The 10358-nt window shown below is 57.7% G+C and overlaps 3 protein-coding genes across 4 annotated transcripts; 1 reads left to right on the top strand and 2 right to left on the bottom strand.

Annotated features, from left to right (window-relative positions):
• Window positions 1-1190: 1190 nt before the first annotated feature.
• Window positions 1191-1535, bottom strand: GGTG_14013 (hypothetical protein; the record flags this gene model as incomplete). The annotated part of the gene is made up of 1 exon (XM_009231939.1): window positions 1191-1535. One exon carries the CDS (start codon window positions 1533-1535, stop codon window positions 1191-1193), a length of 345 nt encoding a protein of 114 aa, XP_009230203.1.
• Window positions 1536-3101: 1566 nt separating this feature from the next.
• GGTG_14012 (hypothetical protein) lies at window positions 3102-5257 on the bottom strand. Its single transcript, XM_009231938.1, has 3 exons — window positions 4617-5257; window positions 3984-4495; window positions 3102-3900 (listed from the first exon to the last, which is right to left on the bottom strand). Exons 1-3 carry the CDS (start codon window positions 5228-5230, stop codon window positions 3545-3547), a joined length of 1482 nt encoding a protein of 493 aa, XP_009230202.1. The 5' UTR covers window positions 5231-5257; the 3' UTR covers window positions 3102-3544.
• A 1973-nt stretch (window positions 5258-7230) lies between these two features.
• On the top strand, window positions 7231-10192 carry GGTG_14011. 2 transcript variants are annotated; one of them, XM_009231937.1, is made up of 8 exons: window positions 7231-7902; window positions 7984-8059; window positions 8148-8580; window positions 8677-8709; window positions 8803-8834; window positions 8910-8983; window positions 9138-9208; window positions 9330-10192. In XM_009231937.1, the coding sequence occupies exons 1-8, from the start codon at window positions 7847-7849 to the stop codon at window positions 9410-9412; spliced, it is 858 nt and encodes a 285-aa protein (XP_009230201.1). In that variant the 5' UTR covers window positions 7231-7846; the 3' UTR covers window positions 9413-10192. The 2 variants fall into 2 exon arrangements, with proteins under 2 accessions (XP_009230201.1, XP_009230200.1); XM_009231936.1 differs by having other exon boundaries at window positions 8803-8983.
• Window positions 10193-10358: the final 166 nt, after the last annotated feature.

The raw sequence follows: 10358 nt of genomic DNA, 5'->3' as shown, positions 1-10358 counted from the left end.
CGGTTGGTGCCAGGTCAACTCCGATCAAGTGGGGAACGATGGAGGAGCACTAGCAGCTGCCTCCCCCTTGAAGACAGCGGCCATGGATCGGCGTGCACAGACGCCCAGACGCTGACAGCTGCAGGACCCCATCAGCCGCCAGGGCTTTCAACCGCCCGTGTTCCATTCCAAACGGCAAGCCACGGAGCTCGTGGAACAGAGACCGGTCGGCCGTGCTCGTTTTTACTGGCCGCGTCTCGACTGCGCCCTTCCGCTTCATTCTTCGTTTTCTCGCCGGTGCCAGGGAGCAATTTCCTTTCTGCTGCACTGCAACCCAAACTAAGCATGCAGGCCGCAAGCCTTTGAAATCCATCCCAGCAACCTGCCATCTCGGGGAACGATCCGCCAGGCAAGCCGAGAGCCCCCCCCCTAGTCCTACTCCGTGACCACCACCCACTCTGTACTCTGTACTGGACCACCCTGTACTGGATGTGGTCTGCCGCTGCCCCCAGCCCATGCCCGAAGGTGCCCTCCCTCCCCCGCCCCGGACGGATGGGCGCGATAACGACCATTTCCTCGTAACCCTCGCACGCACCCTGGCGCCCTCTCCCGCCGCAATCCCAGCAGTATCGCGCCCTCGTGGTTGGCTGCTCCCGATTGGGGTTACTAGTGATGAATGCTTTGCGTCGTGCGTCTTGTCCATGCAGCCCAGTAGTCCGCCTGCCTCTTCCTGACAGCAAAACCATGGCTAATGCGTGTGAGACTGCCACATGGGGTTTTCTTTGCTTTTTTTTTTTCTTTCTTATCCCCGTCCCTCACTCCTGGTTTACTCCTTTCTGCTGATTCTCCTGCTTTTACCCGCTTCGGGTATCCCGCAACCTCAGCCGGTCCCCTCTTCCTTTTGCCTTTCGGCCGTTTTCCCTCTTGTAGCACAAGACCTGGCTGCCTATCTACCCGCCTTTCCATGTAGGTACATAGCCCGTATCTTGAGTATGCATCTACGTGGGGGGGATCGCAGACCCGTTCGTCACTCGGTCCATCTCTTGAGCTAGTTGCTACGTGCTTTATTTGCCGTACCCTTGTCAGGAGTCGAGAGGGTCAGGGACGTCGCCGGATGCCCTGTCCATGATGCAATCCCTCAGCCAAGCTTCCCAGCTCTCCACCCACCCAGCCCATCGGTCATCGGGCATTTCACTCCCAGGTCGACGAGCTTATAGATCACCGCCGGTGACCCGCCCGGCCGTCTCCGCAATGTTGCGATTGGCTTCGGGTAGTCGCGGATACGGGATAGAGGTCACTCGCGCCTGGGGTGCCTGCGGGTGTGACCTTCTAGCGCCTGTCCGAGGGCGCGCAAGCTCGTATGTTATGCATGCCCTGCTTTTAGCTTGGAGTAACGTCCGCTTGCTCCTCCGCCGGGCCTTGACCTCTTCGCTCAAGTCCCGAAGGCAATACCCGCATTCATTTCCAATCACCAGGCCAAGCCGGCCTGCCGCACCCTCCTTCCCCGGACCAACCAGGGCTCGGTTGACGTCCTGGACCAACAGGGACCGCCGCATGCATGTTATTCTGCAAGGTCCTTGGTAACCGCAGTGTAATGCGACTAGCCTGCTGTGTAGGTAGTTGAGTTTGTGATGGTTTTCGTCGAAAGGAATGTAGGAACGAGCTCGCCGACCAAGACGTACACATTACCAGGCAAGTATAAGTATGACCCCTCTCGGCGAGAATGACCTTCTTCCAGCCGCCCACTAGATCTGGGCCGGGCCTCCTATCCTCTTCTCGAACTCGTCCATCGCCACAACTCAAGCACTTCATTTCTACTCGGATACCCGCCGCGTAAAAGCCCAATATCTCATCTTTACTGCCAGTATCAAATACTCGCCGCACCCCACTAGCCATTCTCGATACAGTCAAGGGCTTCTTCCTCCTCGACCCACCACCAAGCCCACATGATGGCTGCGGCGCCGTGCACCTGCTCTTGCGGCTGTTCCAACCTGGCCTATTGGTCAAACGGCTGGGTTTGCACCGCTTGCAAAGAAAACAACTGCTCATAGGGTTCTCTCCCCCCCAAGGCACCCAGCGAGCGCAACCATGGGTAGGCAAAGAGTGAGCCGCAGACGGCACCAAATCAACGGGACCCACCACCACGGAACAAGTCCAACGTCCCCCGGAACTCAAGCGGGGCATACGGCTCCATGTCCAAGCACCGCGTTACGTCAGCTGCTCTGTCAATACGTTCCACACTATGGTTCCGTCGAGCTTTGACCTTTTTTTTTTCTTTTTCGCCTTGTCTTTCTGCTTTTAGATTTGCTACAGCACGTACGCTAAGGGCCGCCACCACTCTCTTTCTAAATTCTCCGCATTCTCCCGCCGGAGAATTCCAAGGCGCTTCCAGTTTGGGTTTGGCGTGGGTAGGAAAAAAAATCCACGATTGGAGGGGGGTAACAGGATGGGAGGGGGAGCACACATGCTGGTGGTATACCAGGGCAGGGCAGGGTGTGGGGGCTTCTGGGCGTTGTGATCACTACAACGGCGGCTCAAAAGATGGTCACGTCAACAAGGGACAGGAGCAAAGAAGAAGTAACAGTTTCATTGCAATTTCCAGAGTACCTTTAGCTTGAACATCCCGTGTCTACCAGACCCAAGGATCGTGGCATATAAACACACAGATGCTCAAGCTCAATAAGCAAAGCAAAGCAAAGCAAAGCACATCTGGCCGCCTCGCATGTACCCCCACTGGCGTAAATCATAACATATCCATACATCCGTCCACGTCCATGAAGCGTGAAACGTGGAACATGAACATAAAACTGGTCGCGTGGAGACTCGGAAACGCTGCCGCCAAAGGAGTGGATGTCTGCCCGGAACCGACTGCTCGACCGTGTACTGGCAGCAGTGCTCTATCCGGGCGGCGGTACAAAGGGAAGAAAGGGCGGGCAAGCGCTGAGAATACATTTCCTGTGAAGGGTGTGGTAGAAAAGGACAAGGAAAGAAGGTGGGGGGTGCTGAGAACCCGGTGAGAGTAACGACAGTGAAGAACCAGAGCAAGAGCTAAAGAGGAAGGTTTGTTGATATGTGGTGCGTCCCCTTTGGCTTTTTTTTTCGATTTCGTTTGCTTTTATGGCTTTTTTTTTTTTTTTGGGTTGTTTTGTAAACAAGTGTTCCACGTGAAGCGACTGAAATAACACGGAAGGCGGAAAAAGAAACGACTTGCACCAAAGTATCCCCAACAAATAGACGAGTGACGCCGGGAGGCCAAGAGAAATATGAATAATGACACCGTGAAGCAAGGAAACGACACCATTTATAAAAGCAAAAGCAAATAAATGAGGAAGCCGGACAGTATGATGTGAGAGGCGTCGCGGTGGCTGGATGTTTCAACCTTTTTGTTGTTTTTTTGTTGTTTTGGTTTTCTGTGTGTGCAACAACAACGTCAACGAGGCATGTGTCCGCATATGAAGGTGAGAAATACACGAAATACAGAGGGTGACGTCTTCGGCAGGAGAAACCAGATCGGAAAGGGTGGGTTGGTGGCGGAGCGGAGGGAAAACGCGGCAAGAGGAGAGAGTCACTGAGAAGACTCCTCAAAGGCAGGCGGCGGATTCGGGTGGCAGCCACAATCTCCGCATTTCGTGACGGGCGCCTTCTCGGGGGCCGGGACGGGCGGGAACCTCCGGTCGTGCGAGTGCTGGCTGACGAGGCGGAGCGCGGCCGAGACCCTGTCCTTGAGGCGCTCGCTCGCGCGGGAGGAGCCCCACAGCCAGCGGTCCAGGTGCCACAGGCAGCTGTAGGCGTACCAAGGGCCCCTCCTCAGGACGTAGCGGGCGCAGTGCTCGGCCACCTCGCGGGGCCAGTTGACGCAGTCGGTGCGCTCCTCGAGCAGGGTGATGGTCTCGTTGATGAGGATGGCGATTTTTGTCTCGTCTTGTTCGGGACGTGTCAGTGTGGCATTCGCGGGAAGGGGAGGGAAGAGAAAAAAAAGGAAGAGAGAGAGAGGGAAAACCAACAGGTAATGCCGTCCGGGAGTCCATCTTCTTCAAACGTTACCATGCGAACGCCGCGGCACTCCCTGGCGCCCTCGGGGAAGAACGAGGTGATCTCGGCCAGGAGGCCGAGGTCGTCCTCGATGCTGCAGTAGTCGGTGAAGATGGCGCGCATGCCGCCGTCGGCGCCGCAGAGGGTGCCGTCCTCGACGTAGCCGACGTAGTCAAAGTTGAGCCGCCAGACGAGCTCGACGGCCAGCTCCTCGGCCATGCGGACCGCGGCGGGCTCCCGGCACCACTGGCGCATGAGGCGGATCATGGACAGCGTGCCGTGCAGGCCCGCCTCCAGGTGGCGCGTGGGGAGGTCGGGCCGGCACCCCGCGATGGCCTCGTGCACCTCGCTGACAAAGTTGGCCACGTGATCCTCCTCCCGGAAGGACATGATGGCGACCATGGCCCTCCACGCCAGCCGCTCCGTCGCGATCCCGAGGATGTCGTCGTTGGGGTACATGTTCCACCTGCGCTTTGCGTCGAGGCTGTATGGGGACAGAGGGTGTCAGTCGTTGTCTCCGTTTTTGGGGAAAGGGGGTAGAGGAAAGAAAGGGGGTTATGTATTGCTGGACCGGTCCCCGTCGGCAGGGGTCTTGGGTGCCTTACTATTCGAATCCAAGGTCGCGGATGCTCTTTCCGTGCAGGCGGAGCTTTGGTAGCCTGAACTGCAGCATGTGGCAGTGGAAAGCCATCAGACTTGGCCCTCCAGCAAGCCCGGCGCACTCGTGCGGCAGGTAGAGGCTTTTGGGCCGAGGCAAGGCGAGCGCGTATGCCATGTCCGTGTCAGACATGGACATTGGGCCGTGCGGGTACGTGTTCAGCCGGTGCAGCGGGTAGAGCCCCGACGGCGGCGCCATCCAGGCCGCCCAGCCCAAGACGGGGGGCGGTGCCTGCCAGGTGGACATGGGATACTGCGAGAGGGAGAGGGACTGGTGGTAGTTTGCAGGATGGAAACGGGGAGGGGCGGGCGATACGGAGTTGGACACGATGCCGGCCTTCTCTTCTACCATCTCCATCTTGATGTCGATCGCGTCCGAGTCGCCCACGTCGGAGCCCGCAGCCCGCGAGGGGCCGGCGGGCGACATGGCGGGCGTGAAGGACGCCGACGACGGGGTGCTGGCGGCGGACGACGATGACGACGACGACGATGACGACGCGGCGGGCGAGGGGGATGACCGCCACGGCTCCTCCGAGCCGCAGCGGGGCTCCGCCTTGACCATGTCGACGTCCTCCTCGATGGAGTTGAGCAGGTCGGTGACTCTCATCCCGACGCGGGCCTCGAGTGCAGAACCGTGGCGACGGTGCGGCGCTGCGTGGCGTGGTTGAAGATGGAGATGCTGTCCTCGACGTGGAAGACGGCCTTGCGCGTGATCCTGTCGAAGGTGAGGGTCAGTTTCCGCGTGCAGCCGGTGACACTGAGGTTGGGGCTATGGCTTGGCGCCTGGGCTCTGCCGGCTTGACGCATTGAAGGCAATGTTATGTTTGGTCCTTGGGATGAGATGGAACGGGTGCAAAGGGGAAGGCATGTAGGAAGACGGGGCCGGGCGGAAGGGAGGTTTTTTATGCGAGGGTTTTTGATGCGAGGACGGGATGGCCGGTCTGGTTTAGACGCGCTGGGCCGACCTAGACGAGGGGGTGGCTGATTGAGCTACTGACAAGATCAAGAGCCGGGCGAGGACGGCCGTAGGGCGGGTCGAGTAGGTGAACTTTATATCAAAAGCAAAAAAATACAAGTGTAGAAATAAGCGAAGGGGCAGCAAGTGCACCAACAAGTTGTTGTGGGTGCGGAACCGAAAGTAAATGTCTGGGGAGGTGTTCGGGTCTCGAGGCTTGGTGATGTTCTGTTTGTCTCCCTTTGGACATGTTTCCTGAGACATATTGGCGCAGCCTCGAGGGGGCCCGACCGCTCCTTTTATAGACGGAAAGCCCATCGCCAGAGCACCGCAAGCACTGCAAACCGCAAAATAACACACCGGTTCTGGCAGCCACAATTTGCTCCTGCCAGCATTTGCTGCCAGCAGTGCCAGGATTCTGTCCCACACCCTCTTTTCCTTTTGCCGTGCATAACTCCCCTCCCCTCCTGGGCACGGTCTCAATTCATTATCCGCCAGGACGCTGGCCTCCTCCTCCCTTTTTGCCTCCCACGCCTCCCACGCCTCCATTTGCTTCTTCCTCTCATGTACATATATGTAGGTAGCCTCCCGGGGGAGGAGTCCGGCTGTTATTCCCACCCCGGCGCCATCCATGGCTCGCCCACGTCCAGGATGGGGGGGCTGTTTCCAGCAAGGCCAGACGCAACTAGGGCCGAGGGAAACGCCATTGCCCGGACCAAGCGGGGCCGCTCAGGAACTACCACACGCTAGCGCGCCACGCGGAGGGAAGGGAGAGAGGGGCCGCCCTTTGCACTTCCTTGTTCGCAAAGCAACCATCCCTCCGCGGAAGGCTCAGAAGGGTGGGGATGGGATGGCGGCAGGGGTTGTGTGTGGGGCAGCGGTCACCCACTCCCACCTCGGGATGGACCTCTGGTGGTCTGGGCCAGATTTCTCTCCTTATCGAGCACCATTATTGGGCGTGGGAGGTGTCTGGGTGGGTGGGTGGATAGCTGGTTGGACGGCTTGGCTGGCTGGCTGGCTGGCTGGCTGGCTGGATAATCACTGTCTTGGGTTTGAGAGTGAGTGATTACTCTAGTGTCTGCCACCCTGCCCACCTGCCCTCAGCCATGTTGCCTTCCTGCCGAAGCCCGCGGCGGGCCCAGAGTGGGCCGCGCACCCACTCAGCACCGCGCTCCCGGTACTTTCTCTCTTCCTCCCAAACTCTCTCGGATCCTCACAAGGATTAGGTATTGCTCCAAAGCCCGTCTGGCAAAAGAAGGGGAGCACGGGAGACGGGAGATGGGATGGGGCCTTGCAAACGTGCCCTGGAGCGCCCATGTGGCCACGAGGTGGGAAGGGAGGATTAGCTTGCGAATGCATCCGACTGCCAGTGTCCCGACCAGTTGCGCCATCAGCCGCGTCACAATCGGCTAGGGCCCTTCTTTTTTTTTTTTTTTTTTTTTTTTTTTTTGCGGAATCTGGTCCGCTCCCCCGCAGCCTGTTGCTTTTCCGGGTGGTCACGTTCGTGGTGGCGACTGGGGGTGGGTCAGGGTTTGAGGAAAGAAATAAAATAACCTTATAAAAAAATCAGAGGGCCGTCTGCCTCCCACGGCTGCACGCACTGACAACTGAGGGTCATTGCCGACCCGCCTCTGATCCGGAGTCGTAGCTGGTGACACCTGCCAACAAAAGTCTGCGCATCACACATTATCCGACTCTAGGTCTCTCTGACATCATCAAAGGTCAAGTCCCGGTTCGCATCCAGGCATGCCACCTGATAGGTCAACCTGCAGCTCCATATTATCCACAGCCTTAAGAAATGAGCTTTCAGTGCAGATGAGATATAGCATGGGACGCAGCAAGGGATAGAAGAAGCTGGACTTTTTGTGCGGAATAGGAACGGCGATTTACAGTATCATTTGATATGTTCGGATGATGCTAGTCTAACTAGCGCTGCTTGAAAAGGACACCTTATTGGCCGTCCTGGTGAGACCTCACTAGCTCGCAGGCAGCCCCCCAGGCGACCCAGGCGGGTGGTCAATGACGTCGTCCACGCGCACCGCTTGGACGGCCACCCAACCCCACAACAAGAACAGATAAACAGGCCTTGCCAACCAACACCTCCCAAGCCACCATATTTCGCAACTTGCAAAAAGCAAGAGGTGCCAGCCAGCTCAAGCAATCCTCCGAAGGCGTCCCGTACGTTCGACACATACGACCACAAGCGAGGATCGAAAAGCAAGCATGTCTCAAAGCTCCGGAGTGGCGAGCTCGCTTCAGGCGAGGGCGCAGGAAGTCGTGTACGTCTCGTTTCGTCTGCACCTTTGCGCCGACCCTTGTCGCCCAGACTCTTCACGTACTGACCATTCACCCTGGGGCAGCAAGGAGGACTTGGCCGAGGCAAAGATTCAGGTCAACGATGCCGCGAAAAGTGGCAGCTACCTGTACCCCATCAAGGCACGACCTCGCTCCCCTCCTCCAATGCGGGTGCTGCCCAGATTAGCCAGGCTCGGAATTCTGACCGCCAAAACGACGCAAACAACAGGGGATATTCTACTTCTTCTCTCACCGTGCCCTATGGAAGCCCTTCCTGTCCCGCATCGGCCCCACCCTCGCCGTGTCGGCCGGGGTGACGGTGCCCATGTTCATCTTCACCTACCTCCCACAGCTGGCCATTCTGGTGTGGGTGAACGGCCCGCTGGCCGTGTTCACGACGGTCCTGCTGGTCCTCAACGAGTCGTCGACCATCACGTCCATCATCGCCCGCAACTTCATCATGCAGGACGCCCTCCTCGACACCTTTGATGGCACCCTCGTCGCGCGCGGCGCGACTGGCGTCGTCAAGGAGGGCAGAGAGCTGCAGCCAGGCTCCGACCCCATCGGCAAGCTGGGCAAGGTGCTCAAGTCTCCCTTCGACCGCTTCAGCCCCAAAGCCATCCTCCGCTACCTGATCCACCTGCCGCTCAACTTCATTCCTGGTAGGGTCACGCCCTCGGTTCTTTTCCATCTAGACACGCCATGCATGCAGAGCTAACGCGGGGCGCGCGCGTGTGTGTGTGTGTGTTGTCTCCCAGTTGTCGGGACCGTGATTTTCATTCTGCTGCAAGGTATGTTGGGATCACTCTTTACTTTCCGCAAGTTGTGGTGCTCAGTCTGCATCCCATGTGTGATCCCACCGCTAATACGCTCGGTACTCACAGGACGAGCCAGGGGTCAAAGTGTCCACGACCGGGTATGTCCACCACTCTTGTGAATTTGCATGCGGAGAAAGTAAACAGTGGACATGGATATTAACAGGCAGAAACAGTACTTTCAGCTCAAATCTTGGGGCAAGGAGAGGAGGTCCGCCTGGATCCAGGCGCATGCAGGCTCCTACACGGCGTAAGTCACATTTTCGTCGCAACATCACCTTCCCCCTCACCTCGCCTAGTGTGGCTAGTATCCCACGCCCGCTCCAATACACGTTGCTTTTTGCGTGTTTTCCTACCCCCTTGTTGTTGCTTGCATCAATTGACAACGAATCGCACGCAACCAGGTTCGGGTTTGTTGCCACTCTGCTCGAGATGGTGCCCGTCGCATCGCTTCTCTTTTCTTGCACCAATGCTGGTAAGTTCCAACGAGGGAGAAAATGGGTCGCACATTGTGCCACAAGCAACGGCCGAGTGGCTGCGTCTCAACCCTGCCGCCATTTCCGTTTGCTCATTTGCTAATCTCCCCTCCTAATCAGTCGGCGCTGCCCTGTGGGCTGCTGATATCGAAGCGAAGGGCACCCAAACGGCAGGGCAGGCTGCCAGTGACAAGGACAACTGAGGTGTTGGCTTCCGACCATGGCCGGGCCGCCTCTGTATGGTTGAGGATTCTGAATGAAACAAAACCACGTTTCCTTTTTCTCCCCCTTGGGTCGGCCAGGGCTCAGTCCATCAATCGTCGCCCAAGATGGATGGATGGGATACGTGAACGACAACGCGGGGGTGGCGAGCCTTGGGACGTGTGACTTGTGTCGTGGAAGCAAAGCGGTGTTGGTTTCTTTTTTTTCTTTTTTTTTCGGCTTGCCAAGGGACCCTCTTCTGTGCGCCAACACCCGATCTAGTCGCAATCCAGCCATCCGTATTCATACAAGTGTATTTCAGCGCAGAGATTTGCCGCCAGTGCATTTTTCAGGCTGATGAGCCGGGACCAGCCCCTCCGTAGCCGCGAGCGCTTTCCGTCAAGATAGTGTTTGAGACGGACTGACAGGAAGAAGAGCGCGGAAGAGGGGGGTGGCAGTGGTGGCGTTTGCTACGTGCCAAGCGCGCATCGGCACGGCCGGAAAGGGGAGAGTGAGAGAGAGAGAGGGCTGCTGCTTCCCAGCCAGCCTAGCCCACGCCAGTCTCCCCCTCCCTGCTGCGGCCTCGTCACATCACGAATCGTCATATACGGGTACGATATCGAGATTGATTGGACATGCGTTGCTGCAGGCCTGTGATTTGCTTTGCGGCTGGGCAGGAGAGGAGAAAGAAATGTGAGAAGTGAGAAGTGAGAAGCGACGGGAGGGGGGAGAGGAAATGAAATCGAGTGGGATAAAAAAAAAAAAAAAAAAAAAAAAAGTAATGCTGTTTGCTCGGGGCTTGGGGCCAGGCCAGGCTGCATTTGGTATCCACCAACCACACCGACCTATTGACGGCATGAGGCTGGCGATGGTGGTGAAATCTCTCGCCCTCCTTATTCCCTACCCCCCATGCTTTCACCCCCTCTTTCCGTCTTTCCTTTTTTTTTT

This window comes from Gaeumannomyces tritici, assembly GCF_000145635.1.
Source record: "Gaeumannomyces tritici R3-111a-1 unplaced genomic scaffold supercont2.103, whole genome shotgun sequence".
Lineage (NCBI taxonomy): Eukaryota > Fungi > Ascomycota > Sordariomycetes > Magnaporthales > Magnaporthaceae > Gaeumannomyces > Gaeumannomyces tritici.
This window is presented reverse-complemented; position numbering and strand designations above follow the sequence as displayed.

Bases quoted from the DNA above. Each gene is read 5' to 3' on its own strand.
- GGTG_14011 (XM_009231937.1), top strand. From the start codon at position 7,847: ATGTCTCAAAGCTCCGGAGTGGCGAGCTCGCTTCAGGCGAGGGCGCAG. The intron at 7,903-7,983 runs GTACGTCTCGTT...ACCCTGGGGCAG, and splicing joins GCGAGGGCGCAGGAAGTCGT to CAAGGAGGACTTGGCCGAGG. The intron at 8,581-8,676 runs GTAGGGTCACGC...GTTGTCTCCCAG, and splicing joins GCCGCTCAACTTCATTCCTG to TTGTCGGGACCGTGATTTTC.
- GGTG_14012 (XM_009231938.1), bottom strand. From the start codon at position 5,230: ATGGTCAAGGCGGAGCCCCGCTGCGGCTCGGAGGAGCCGTGGCGGTCA. The intron at 4,496-4,616 runs GTAAGGCACCCA...GTCCCCATACAG, and splicing joins CGCGACCTTGGATTCGAATA to CCTCGACGCAAAGCGCAGGT. The intron at 3,901-3,983 runs GTTGGTTTTCCC...GTCCCGAACAAG, and splicing joins ACTCCCGGACGGCATTACCT to ACGAGACAAAAATCGCCATC.